The 14,133-nt window shown below is 44.5% G+C and overlaps 1 protein-coding gene across 1 annotated transcript in view; it reads left to right on the top strand.

The window, feature by feature from the left end:
- LOC145354481 (VPS10 domain-containing receptor SorCS3-like) overlaps positions 1-14,133 on the top strand; it is a 1,074,210-nt gene that overhangs the window by 970,630 nt on the left and 89,447 nt on the right. The window contains exons 17-18 of the mRNA XM_080205878.1: positions 7,331-7,444; positions 11,594-11,765. Of these exons, the coding sequence (XP_080062004.1) occupies positions 7,331-7,444; positions 11,594-11,765 (286 nt within the window). The remainder of the gene's footprint in view (positions 1-7,330; positions 7,445-11,593; positions 11,766-14,133) is intronic.

Genomic DNA, 14,133 nt, shown 5'->3' with positions numbered 1-14,133 from the left:
GCCCCATAAGAGCAAATACTTGGTCTACATTTACTTTATCAATACCTTTTAAAATTTTATATATCTCGATCAGATCCACTCTCATCCTTCTAAACTCCACTGAGTATAAGCCCAAATTGTTTAATTTCTCTTCATGTGTCAACCCCTTCATTCCCGGAATCAATTTGGTGAACCTCCTCTAAACTGCCTTCAATGCCACCACATCCTTCCTCAAATAAGGTGACCAAAACTGGACACAATGCTCCAGATGTGGTCTCACCAACACTCGATACAATTGCAACCACACTTCTCTACTTTTATATTCCAGTCCCCTTGCAATAAATGCCAACATCCCTTTATTAATACATGCTGCACCTGCATACCAACTTTCTACGATTCGTGAACAAGGACAGACACCCCAGAACCCTCTACCCAGATGCATTTTGAATCTGTTTTCCATTTAGGTAACAATTTGCTTTTCTATTTTTTCTACCAAAATGGACAACCTCACACTTATCCACATTGAACTCTGTTAAACTGACCGCTGTGCTACCCGCTAGTTAATTTTGCCAGCCGGAGAAGGACCCATTTATCCTGACCCTCTGTTTTCTGTTAGACAACCAATCCTCTAATCAATCTAGTATTCTACCACCAATCCCCTGCAATCTTACCTCCTGGATCAGTCTTTTATGTGGCACCTTGTCAAATGCCTTCTAGAAGTCTCAATATACCACATCCATAGGCTCCCCATTATTCACCTTGCTTGTTACATCCTCAAAGAACTCAAGCAAGTTTGTCAAGCATGATTTCCAGAAAACCATGCTGACAATGATGGATTAAGCTTTGTCTTTCCAAATGCTGAGTTATCTCCTTCTTGATGATTGATTCCAGCAACTTCCCCACCACAGATGGGTCAGGCTAACCAGCCTATAGTTTCCTACTTTTTGTCTCTCTCCCTTTTCGAATAGGGGCATCAGACTGGCATGTTTCCAATCCACTGGGACCTCACCAGAATCCAAGGAATTTTGAAATATCACAACTAATGCATCTACCAACTCTGCTGCCTCCTCCTTTAATACCCTGTGGTGCAGGCCATCAGGTCCCAGAGACTTGTCTGTCTTCAATCATATTTGTTTATTCAACACCCTCTCCCCAATGATAGTTATTGCAATAAGTTCCTCTGCATTAATGACAGTTTTTGGAAAATTTTCATTATTCCCTTCCATGAAGACAGAGGCAAAATATTGGTTTAGTGCCTCCGCTTTCTCTCTCTTCCCCATTAATACCTCACCATATTGACCTCCAAAGGGCCAACATTTACTTTGGTGATTCTCTTCCTCTTTAATTACTCGTAAAAGCTTTTGATTTGATTTATGATTGTCGTATGTATTAGTATACAGTGAAAAGTATTGCTTCCTGCGTGCTGTACAGACAAAGCATACCATTCATAGAGAAGGAAGGGTTGTAGTGCAAAATGTGGTGTTACAGTCATGGCTAGGGTGTAGAGAAGGATCAGCTTGATGTTGTCAGTGCAGGCTCAATGGGTCGTAGCGCCTCTTTCTGTACTGTAGGGATTCTGTGGGTGGCTCAGTGGCACAGTGGTTAGCACCGCTGCCTCAGTGCCAGCGATCTGGGTATGATTCCTGGCTTGGGTCACTGCCTGTGTGAAGTTTGCACATTCTCCCCGTATCTGTGTGGGTTTCTCCCAGGTGGTCCGGTTTCCTCCCACAGTCCAAAGATGTGTGGATTTCGTTGATTGGCCATGATAACTTGCCTCTTGGTGTCCCAGGAGGTTTAGAGGAGTTTGTAAGGTAAATTTATGGGGTTATGGGGGGAGAGCCTGGGTGGGATTATAGTTGGTACAACTCGATGGGCCGAATGGCCTTCTGCAGTGTAGGGATTGTATGATTCTATAATTCTATGATCTAACTGTGATAAGGATAAATTTCTTCACCCAGAGGCTGGTGAATATGTGGAATTCATTACCACAGAAAATAGTTGAGCCAAAACGTTGTCTCATTTCAAGAAGAAATTAGATATAGCTCTTGGGGTTAAAGGGATCAAGGGATATGGGAGGTAATTGGTGTCAGGATATTGAATTTGACCATCAGCCATGGTCATAATAAATGGTGGAGAAGGTTCGAAGGGCCAAGTGGCCTATTCCTACATCTAGTTTCTATGTTTCTGTGTATCCAGATCCAAGCATTGTCTTTTAAAAAGCATTTAGACAGTTACATGGGTAAAATGGGTATAGAGAGATATGAGCCAAATGTGGGCAATTGGGACCAGCTTAGTGGTTAAAAACTGGGTGACATGGACAAGTTGGGCTGAATGGCCTGTTTCCCTGCTGTAAACCTCTCTGACTCTATATGCATAGATTCATAGATATTTACAGCACAGAAGGGGGCCATTTGACCTAGCATGTCCACACTGGTCAACACATTGAGATTAAGGTAGCGCAGCTGAACGTCCAAATACTTCTTAAATGGTACAAGAGTTTCTGATTCAACCACCCTTTCAGGCAGTGAGTTCCAGATTCCCACCACCCTCTGTGTGAAAAGGTTTTTCTTCAATTCCACTCTTAGCCTTATACCTCTTACCTTAAATCTATGCTGCCCTGATTATTAGCCCTTCTATAATGGGAAAAAGTGCCATCCTATCCACCCTATCTGCCCCTCATAATAAGAACATAAGAACATAAGAACATAGGAGCAGGAGTAGGCCATCCAGCCCTTCGAGCCTGCCCCGCCATTCAATAAGATCATGGCTGATCTGTCGCTGCTCAGTTCCACTTTCCCGCCCTCTCCCCATAACCCTTAATCCCCTCTCCTATCAAATACCCATCAACCCGCGTCTTAAAAATATTTAGCGAGGCAGCCTCCACCACTTCAACGGGCAGAGAATTCCAGAGATTCACCACCCTTTGAGTGAAGAAGTTCCTCCTCAACTCCGTTCTAAACCGCCCCCCTTTTATCTTGAGGCTGTGCCCCCTAGTCCTATTGTCTTTTTTGAGCGGGAAGAGTCTTTCCACCTCTATCCTATCCATCCCATTCATCATCTTATACGTCTCAATGAGATCTCCTCTCATTCTTCTAAACTCTAACGAGTACAAGCCCAGTTTATTCAGCCTCTCCTCATAGCTCAACCCCCTCAACTCCGGTATCAGCCTAGTAAACCTCTTATAATCTTATACACCTCTAGCAGGTCCCCCTTCAACCTTCAGTGTTCTAAGCAAAAAAGCCCCAATCTTTTCTCGTAGCTCAGATTGTCCAACCCAGGCAGCACCTTACTCTGCAACCCCCCCCAGTGTAATCACATTCCTTCCTGGAATGTGATGACCAGAACTGCACACAGCATTCCAGTTGTGACCTAACCAACGTTTAACACAGCAGAGTACAATAATGCACTTCAGCGCTTCACTTTGCCATTCCCTTTTTCCATACAAACTGCCTTGTGTCTGTTTGAGTGCTATAACCAATTAGTGCCAGTTTAGTGCTGTTAGCTTCTGAACTAAAGCTGCCTAAGCTCCATTCACAGTGCAGCCCTTAGAGCTCGTGAAGACCTTCTGCCCATTAGTCTGGTTTCGATCTGCACTCAAATCCTGCCAACAAAAAGACTAATGTTAAGCCACCATACCACACAGTTCGCTGAGCTCAGTTGTTTTGTTAGAGCAAGGATGAGGCAGATGCTTGCAGGATGAGGCAGGATTTGTAAAATTTATTGGAATATCCTTTAAACAAAGTGTTGGTGCAGTCCATTATCTGGTAAGACTGTGGACAGCTTTGAACACAATCATCAAACAAGGTTGTTAGCAGGAGATCATGTAATTTAATTTGAAAGCTCTGGGATTTAATTATTTTGTTGAGAAGCTTATGTTTTGCCTAAGAGGCAGAGCAAACATTTCAATAGAATATCAATTTTTGATATTTAAACCATTCCTTTACTGGGGTGGAATCATATTTCCTTTTTTACATAACTTTTTAAGTGTTTTCAACCTGTAACTTTTCAACCTGTAAGTTTGAAAGCATTCCTTGCTAGCTTCCTTGTCCACATGTTTGATTTGATCTTATAGAATCCTTACAGTAGAAGGAGGCCATTTGGCCCATTGAGCCCCAAAGAGCACCCCCCCCATCCCTGCTCCCCCCCCATCCCCGCTCTCCCCCCACCCCCATCCTCATTGCTGGAACTCTATGCATTTAGCCAATCTCCCTAACCTGCACATCCTTGGACACTAAGGGGCAATTTAGCATGGCCAAACCACCTAACCAGCACGTCTTTTGGACTGTGGGAGGAAACCGGAGCACCCGGAAAAACCCCATAAGACATGGGGAGAAAGCACAGACTCCGTACACACAATCACCTAAGGCCAGAATCGACTCTGGGTCCCTAGTGCTGTGAGGCAGAAGTGCTAACCACTGTGCCACAGTGCTTCCCTTGCTATGTACTGTGAGCTTTCTAAAGTTATCTTTTAGAAAATTCTACTAGCACAAGAAAAGTTTCTTAACCTGTGTGGAGAGAACTCTGGTTTTTGTTTTCTGCATCTGAAATCCAGTTCAACTATCCATTAATAAGACATCCAATGACCTTACAGGGGAGCAGTGGTCAGGAAAGTCAAACAACAAATAACTGAGCTGTTGCAATTATTCAAAGGTTCTGAGTTCCTCTCACTTTTGCCCTCTTTTACATATTCGTCCTCTCCCACGGGTGAACTCTTCCATTTTCCAGCCAACAGCCAACTCTGTGGGCTCTAAGCCAGCCATCTTCCATAGTAATGAGCTCAGTCTATTAAACGATGCCCTTGGCTGGCCATTGAGTGCAATGATGATTAATCGATATGTTCGGGTAAAGAGTTCTCCTTGCTCTGAGGAAACTGAGCAGATGGTGTTACACATTTCTGATGTAAGCAATTGGAGTAACCTCAACACAGTTCCACAAAATTGACTATCTGAGCTGGCACTTTGAATAGAATTCTTTATTATGTGAAGAATTGACATGTATGCCTCGGCACTGCCCACTGCTTGACACCATCAGTGTATGTGGGAGTAAAATTTAAACAAGCACAAAAACAGATTTTTTTAAATTCTTGTTTCCTTGCATTCTTGTTTTCCAAAAAATACATTTTGATCATTTTTAAATTCATTCGTGGGGACATGGGTGTCGCTGACTGGCCAGCATTTATTGCCCATCCCTAGTTGCCTTTCAGAAGGTGGTGGTGAACTGCCTTCTTGAATCATTGCAGCCCACTTGCTGTGAGTTGACCCTCAATGCCATTAGGGAGGGAATTCCAGGATTTTGACCCGGTGATTGCGAAGGAACGGTGATATATTCCAAGTCAGGATTGTGAGCGGCTTGGAGGGGGACTTGCAGGTGGTGATGTTCCCATGTATCTTCTATCCTTGTTCTTCTAGATGGAAGTGTCATAAGTTTGGAAGATGCCATCTAAAGATCTTTGGAATTGCTGCACTGCATCTGGTAGATAGTACACACTGCTGTTACTGAGCACCGGTGGTGGAGGGATTGAATGTTTGTAGATGTGATGCCAAGTAAGCTGGCTGCTTTGTCCTGGGTGGTGTAAAGCTTCTTGAGTGTTGTTGGATCTGCACCCATCCAGGCATGTTGGGAGTATTCCATCACACTCCTGACTTGTATCTTGTAGATGGTGGACAGGCTTTAGGGACTCAGGAGGTGAGTTACTCCCCACAGTATTCCTAGCCACTGACCTCTCTTGTAGCCACTGTGTTTATATGGCAGGTCCAGTTGAGTTTCTGGTCAATGGTAACCCCAAGGATGTAGACAGGATGTGGTCCTCCTCAAGCTGAGGGACATTTTAAACTCAAATGGGAGACCATTACTTGTATTCAGTGTCAATGTTCAGCCTTCACAGCTCATGGCCTGCGAGTAAAATCTTTCTGGGTCCCTTTGTCTCCCATCTCGCCCCCAACTCTGGTTCTCTTTCTGGGCAATGTCAGGGACTGTGCTCTGCCAGGGTGACATACAGGCCATGCCAATGCCTTGGCCCATGGAACTCGGGTTTTCTGCTTCCTATGGAGCCACGATGTACTTTGGGCGCATCACAATTTTCAAATTCTCATTTTTATTTTCAAATCCCTCTCTGGGCTCCACCCTGCCAATCTCCCGTAATCTCCACTTAGGCCCTCCGATTCTGACCTTTTGCTCACCCCCTATTTCCTGTGCTCCACTATTGACGGCTGTGGTGTCAGCTCCTCACACCTGAAGCTCTGAAATTCCCTTTCTAAACCTCTCCACACCTCGACCTCTCCCTCCTCTTTTAACTTGCTCCTTCAAACTAACCCTTTGATTATTTGCCCGATTATTTTTGTTTGTTCATTGGACGTGGGTGCCACTGGCTGGACCAACAGTTATTGCCCATCTCTGAGGACATTAAAAGTCAACCACATTGCTATGGATCTGGAGTCACATGTAGGCCAGAACAGATAAGGACAACAGATTTCCTTCCCTAAAGGACATGAGTGAACCAGATGGATTTTTACAACAATTGACAAACAGTTTCATGGTCATCAGCAGACCTTTAATTCTGGTTTTTTATTGGATTCAAATTTCACTATCTGCCGTGGTGGGATTCGAACCCGGGTCCCCAGAGCAAAATTTCAAGCATGAGTTGGAGAAACTCCAACACACTAAGGACAGTTTGGTCTGGATATTGATCAGACTTTGAAGCGATGTAGAGATCCAGAATGTGATTTGGGTGTCTAAGTCATGAGCTGAGGGAGTGCAGTGGGTGTTACGCAGCAGGAGGTTTTGTAATCCATATTTGACCTGATGCCACCTTGGGTCTCTGGATCACTAGTCCAGTGATAATGCCATTACGCCATCGCCTCCTCACATTATCTCTTTATGTTTCATGGTGTTAAACTTTAGTCGACAGTACTGAAGTGCCTCGAGACATTGACTACATTAAAGGTACCGTATAAATGTAAGTTGTTGTTGCATGGGACTTACCAGTGGCCCTGGAGGTCTTGTTGTCATTGTTTTAGTCAAAAAAGTTACTGGATTTCAGAAACAAAATGCATTTGCTTCGTTCTGATTTTAGTGTTCCAAATTTATCTCTGCAATGCCCGATGTTAGGGGTTGTGGGTTTTACACAAAAAGAGAAAGATGTGCTTTGCACACACAGATTCAAAGTAACAACAGCAGATATAATGTAGGAGCTGTTGACTGCACAGAGCAGAAAATGAAACTAAGGCCTGTGAAACACCCCAATGACATCACCATCAAATCATGTGACTGGCTCTTAAAGCAATCATGCAACCACTTAAATATATAACACTGTCCTTATTTCTCTCTCCCTCTCTATCTCACAACGGAACAGCGACTATGGATATGAGCGTCATTCTGATGGAAGGTGCTTACCGGCTTTCTGGTACAATCAGTCTTTTATGGAAAGGAAATGTAACATGGGGCAAAGCTATCTCAACAGCACAGGGTGAGTACATTGCTGTGATACTTCAATGTTTGTGCTTGCCTGTTTGGCTAAACAGATAGACCAGTTCACACTACTGTTTATGGAATTCAAGCTCAGGTCCATTATGGTCCCCCAGTAGAAACAGCAGGCTGGAGAAAAAAATGTTCCATTCATTCATGGTGCAGTGAGATTAGTTCAACCTATGTGACTTGACATTTGATTAGGTCAATGTATTGATTTGAATTTCTGCTCCTGGGGCAGTGTTTAAACAGAATTGGAATTCAGAATCTCAGGGGTGACCTTTCACATATCTGTGTAGTTTAGTCCTTGGACAAGTCTCCTTGAATTACCATGCACTACATCTCAAGTTAGACTAGGACAGAGGAAAACATATCCCACACCTATTCTGCCTGCCATTACTCAGTGTAGATCAATACCTACGCCTCCGGGACTGCAGTGGTTCAAGAAGACAGCTCACCACTACCTTCCCAGGGGCAACGAGGGATGGGCAATAAATGCTGGGCTTATGCCAGTGATGCCCACTTCCCAAGGATAACTTTTTTAAGAGTTAGAGATAGAAAAGACCAAGAAGCATCACTTAACAATTGGAAAAAGTAGAATGGATGGGTGAAACATCTTCACTGTTACTGCCAATGACTTTTCCTCTTCTGTTGAAGAATCCATGTCCTCCTGGTAGTGTGGCAGCAAAGGGAAATTATTTCCTTTTTGCAACAGAGAATAGCATCAATGGCTTGGTGCCCTGGGAGAATTTAGCATGGCCAATGCACCTAACCAGTATGTGTTTCAGACTGTGGGAGGAAACCAGAGCACTCGGAGGAAACCCACGCAGACCCAGGGAGAACATGCAGACTCCACACAGGCAGTGACCAAATTGGGAATCGAACCCAGGTTCCTGGAGCTGTGAGGCAGCAGTGCTAACCACTGTGCCAGCCCGACTCAATATTCCTTATAGTTGCAGTTCTGGTTTTAAACCAGTCGTGTTTCACACGGCCCTGCAGCACCACATCCAAGGGGGCGATCCTTCATGCATGGTCCTGGAGCTTTGTTATTCCACTCAGCTCCAGGCTGGAATAATGAGATTCGTCGCTGAAGGAGATGTCTTCTGCATTGTCGCGTGTTACACAGTCAGAAAACCGTAGCTGTGCAATTCAGAAACAGCAACAAAATCAAATTCTTCACAAAGCTGAAAGCATTTGGAGAAATCTGTTCATTGGTCCTGTGGCAAGGATTGAAGGGGATGGGCAATGAAATTAGCCACACTGTGGAAATCAGCCATATGTACAACATACCGTTCCCAGCAGTTGACAACACGACAAAGACAGATTACTTACACACCGAGAAGGTTCACATATATTTACAGGAAATTAACAAACATGTGTTATAATGAAAGGAGTTAGATTGATTTTAGCCCCAGGTTATTTATAAAGATATATCTTTATTTCTGTTTAAAATGCCTAGTGTTAAAAAATGTGAATAATCCTTTGTACAGAAAATATTGAGATTAGCCCTCTTCAATTGCCACTACTGCCATCCTGTTACTGTACTCTTATCCTTGAAGCTGAATGCTGGAGCATCAAGCCATTGATATAGTTCCCTCCTGTTAGAATGGAAAATTATTTCCCTTTGATGCCACACTACCAGAAGCATGTGGATGCTTTAAAGAGGGTGTAAAGAAGGTTTACCAGGATGTTGCCTCGTCTGGAGGTATGAGGAGAGGGTGCCAAATGTTGTGCCTTTGTTTAAAAAGGGCTGCAGGAAAAAGGTTGGGAACTACAGGCCAGTGAGCCTCACATCTGTAGTGGGTAAGTTGTTGGCAGGTATTCTGAGAGATAGGATCTACAGGCATTTAGAGAGGCAAGCACTGATTAGCGGCAATCAGCATGGCTTTGTGAGTGGAAATCATGTCTCACAAATTTGATTGAGTTTTTGGAAGAGGTAACCAAGAAGGTAGAGATGAAAAGTGTGGTTGCTGTTGTCTGCATGGACTTTAGCAAAGCCTTTGACAAGATACTGCATAGTAGGTTGTTGCATAAGGTTAAATCTCACAGGATCCAAGATGAGGTAGCCAAGCAGATCAAAATTGGCTTGATGACAGAAGACAGAGGGTGGTTGTAGAGAGTTGTTTTTCAAACTGGAGGCCTACGACCAGCAGTGTGCCTCAGGGATCGGTGCTGGGTCCACTATAAAATATATAATGGACAGTGACGAAGGTTATCTAGGATTGCAATGGGATCTTGATCAGTTGGACCAATGCGCTGACAAATGGCAGATGGAGTTTAATTGAGATAAATACAAGGTGATGCATTTTGGTCAATCAAACCAGGGCAGGACTTACTCAGTTAATGGTAGGGCATTGGGGAGAGTTATAGAACAAAGCGATCGAAGGGTACAGGTTCATAGCTCTTTGAAAGTGGAGTCACAGGTGGACAGAGTGATGAAGCAGGCATTCAGCAAGCTTTGTTTCATTGGTCAGAACATTAAATCCAGGAGTTGGACATCTTGTTGAAGTTGTACCAGACATTGGTAAGGCCACAGTTGGAGTACTATGCACAGTTCTGGTCACTAGAAAGGATATTATTAAACCAGAAAGAGTGCAGAAAAGATTTACTAGGATGCTACCAGGACTTGATGGTTTGAGTTATAAGGAAAGGTTGGAAAGACTGGAACTTTTTCCCCTGGGGTGTAGGAGACTCAGGGGTGACTTTACAGATGTCTATGAAATAATGAGGGGCAGAGGTCAGCGAGATAGTCAATACCATTTCCCAAAGGTATGTGAGTCTGAAACTAAAGGGCATAGATTTAAGGCAAGAGGGGAAAGGTACAAAAGGGCCCAGAGGGGCAATTTTTTCACACAGAGGGTGGTGAGTGTATGGAACAAGCTGCCAGATGTAGTACAATTTTGTCTTTTAAAAAACGTTTGGACAGTTACATGGATAAGATGGCTATGAAGGGAAATAGGTCAAATGTGGGCAATTGGAACTAGCCTAGTCATTAAAAAAAGGGCAACATGGACAAGTTGGGCCAAAGGGCCTGTTTCCATGCTGTAAACCCCTATGACTCTGAAAGGTTGAAGGCAGTGGAAACAGGCACATTAGCAACATTCAAGAGTATCTTGATAGAGACATTTGTGGGAGGCGAACAGAGGGATGGAATCTCATGCAGGCTTGGTGAGCCAAAGGGCCTGGTCCTTCATTGTTCTTTGTTCTTCCAATCTGTCATCTATCTCTGAGATGAGCCTCTTGATTAAATGGTTGGTCTAAAACCACAATTGCAACTATGAAGAACACTGAGTCAGTGGTTCGCACTGCTGCCTCACAACGCCAGGGACCCGGGTTCAACTCCTGGCTTCGGTCATTGTGTAGAGTCTGCACATTCTCCCTGTGTCTGCAAGGGTTTCTTCCGGGTGCTCCAGCTTCCTACCACAGTCCGAAAGACATGCTGGTTAGGTGCATTGGCCATGCTAAATTCTCCCTCCGTGTACCCGAACAAGCACTGCAGTGTGGCAACTAGGGGGAATTTCACAATAACTTCATTGCAGTGTTAATGCTTACTTGTGACACTAATAAATAAACCAAAGTAAACTCAAGACAAATATTTCCCCCCAGAGGTTGCTGACTGTGATTCATTGTATTCCAGGGAGTTTGATCACATGACTTGCCCCCACGCTCTGGTCATTGGTCTCCCAACATGTCCATCCTTGTGATGCCTTGCCTCCCTAAACCAACTCAGAGGCGGGGGAGGGTGAGTGGCATGGTGGTTCGCACTGCTGCCTCACAGCACCAGGGATCTGCGTTCACTTCTGACTTAGGGTCACTGTCTGTGTGGAGTTTGTACTTTCACCCCGTGTCTGCCTTCGGGTGCTCCGGTTTCCTCCCACAGTCCAAAGATGTGCAGGTTAGGTAGATTGGCCATGCTAAATTACCCCTTACTGTCAAGGGGACCACCAGAGTGGATATATAGGGTTACAGGAATAGAGCCTGGGTGATATTGTGCAGGCCAAATGGGCCAAATGGCCTCCTTCTGCACTGTAGTGATTCTATGATTCTAAAATAAAATAGTTACACCTGTGTCATTCACATAAGGTTACAGCGAAGCAGTGGCAAAGTGAAAATCCAATGTTAATTCAATGTTTTTTTTTGACTTACGCAGATACAGAAAGGTTGGCTCCAATAATTGCACCAATGGTGTTGGAGAATTGTACACTGCCAAGCAGCACCAATGCTCCAGCAGGGCACCCCGAGGCCTACACCTCATCACCAGCAACGGCAGACTGGCTACCGAGTCAAGACAGAACGTTACCTTCATCGTGCATTTAGAGGAGGTAAGCTTCCCAATGAGAACGTCTCCAGTTAGTGGCAGAAATCCAAACTAGGGGGCACAACATTGGGCGGAATTTTCCAGCCGGGCTTGCCGCAAGACTGGAAAATCCTGCCTGAGGTCAAAGGAAGTTTGCATGGTGCTATCCCACACGCTACCATTCCAGTAGCAGGCGGCATGGGAAAATTCCGCCCATTGAACTTAGAGCTCCGACATTCAGGAATGATATGAGGAAGAACTTGGCCCAAAATCAAAGGGCTACAGAAATCTGAAGCCCTCTCCCTCAAAAAGCCACTGAGGCTGGCTTTCCACTAAAAAAACAAACAGATTCATAGATTTTTGTTAAAAAGGATGTTACAGATTATGAGACCAAGAGGGGCGAATGGAGTTATAAATTCACAGAGGTTTACAGCATGGAAACAGGCCATTCAGCCTAACTTATCGGTGGGTCATGCGAGGGCTGCTCTTGGATGTTTCGAGAGTAGCCTAGTGCTTCACGTCGTTAGTGTATGCTTAAACTGGACCAGCTGATGGGCAACACGACAGCTCAGTGACTATCACTGTTTGCTGTACAGATACATGGATTTGGGCCAGTGTCTGTGGGAGTTTGCGTATTCTCCCCGTGCTTGCATGGGTTTTCTCCGGGTGCTCCGGTTTCCTCCCACACCCCAAAGATGTTCTCTTAGGCTGATTGGTGTAACAAATTGTCCCTAAATTAGTCTCCCCTCAATCTGGTTTCCAATGTGGAGTGCCATAAGTGCAGACAAGGGTCATGGGTGGAAGAAGGGGCTCACAATGTTGAAATGGCGGCGCAGGTTCATTGGGCCGAAAGGGCCTGTTTCCTGTGCTGTGTTGTTCTTTGTCCTTTATCCATGCTGCCCAGTTTTTACCAAGATCTAAATCAGCCGTAATGGCAGCACAATCTCACTGGCATTCTCATTTTTCTTACTCTCTCAAATGCATTTGTTATTTGCAAGAAAGAAGAGTAAGGAAAAACGATTTGTATGGAATAGTTTATCATTATCGGTCATTAGCAACAGCTCACATATTAATCTGCATGGTTCTGACTGAGTCACTGGAGATGCTTTAATCTGCAGCTTACAGAAAGGATTGCAGTAGCTGATATTTCATGTAGAACCTGTTAACAAGGTTCAATCACCTTCCCTAATTTTTCACCACAACCTTTCTCATACGTCCTTTCTTCATGCAAGTGAAAACTTTATTCATCGCAGGGGTTTTAAAATGAAAAATGGAATGCTTCATTTTGCTTTTTTAGCCACTTCAATACCTGGCCTTTTGGCATCTTTCAGCTTCCAATCCTTTGCCTCCAAGGAATCAATCTCTACATGTTACTCAAACTGTATTTTCAGTTCAGCTGTGAATGGGACACTTTGGGTTCTTTTGACACACTGTCTGCCCCCCAAACTCTACTGCTGAGCAACGATCCCTCCAAGACCCAGACCCTGTCCTAACCTCAGAAATGCATTGACATTCCTTCATCGATATCTTGGAAATTGGTGGGAGCACAGGAGAACTCCAATGGCATCGTCCCACCTGGACAGGCCTCATTACTCACAGCCACATCCAGAGTTAGAGACAATGGACCAACAGAAGCAGAAAAAGGCAGAGGCTCCTTCACAATAATTAACTGGAAAGGAGTGAGTAATGCAATAATTTAGATACCCTGACTGCCCTTTCATTCCAGCAATTGGAGCAGAAAATGTGACTGATGCTTTGATAGGGAGAAGCGGCAGGTATGTTGTCATCAACCAAGTGGCTGAATCGCCAAGCGGAACATTTAACTTGTGCGTAGCCAATTCATTGATACTTTGTTTGAGCCAACGAATAGCTGAATTGGAGCCAGAATGATAAGGTATGCCTCGATATCCGGACAAGCTGCAGTTTAATTCCGCAAATGTAGGATCGTCCCCGTACAGACACATTTATATAACACATCAGCGTCACAGTCACCAAAGCTACTCCCTGGGGAATTACTACTCCCTGCAGGAGATATTTGAGTATAAAACCAAAGAAGAACTAGAATTAGCTATAGGTTTTCTGCACTTGCTCCTTTCAGCTCAGTGGTGGTAAAATGCCAGCCTCTAATTGTGCAGACAGCAGAACCTATTTTGCCATTCAATTCACCTGAACACATCCTGTCCATTGGAGTTTGCAGAATTTAGCTTTGCCAACCCAAAGGTTCATCCTGATGCATCCCCCTCTCCACTCCACCCCCCACCCCCCACCACCATTATTCCCTCCTTTCCTTGAAGGCTGTAACCCATTTAGGGTATTGTTTGGCAGTAGGGTGACACAATGGTTCGCACTGCTGCCTCACCGCACCAGAGACCCGGGTTCAATTCCAGCCTTGG

Source organism: Carcharhinus amblyrhynchos, chromosome 17, assembly GCF_965287045.1.
Source record: "Carcharhinus amblyrhynchos chromosome 17, sCarAmb.v2.hapA, whole genome shotgun sequence".
Classification (NCBI taxonomy): domain Eukaryota; kingdom Metazoa; phylum Chordata; class Chondrichthyes; order Carcharhiniformes; family Carcharhinidae; genus Carcharhinus; species Carcharhinus amblyrhynchos.
This window is presented reverse-complemented; position numbering and strand designations above follow the sequence as displayed.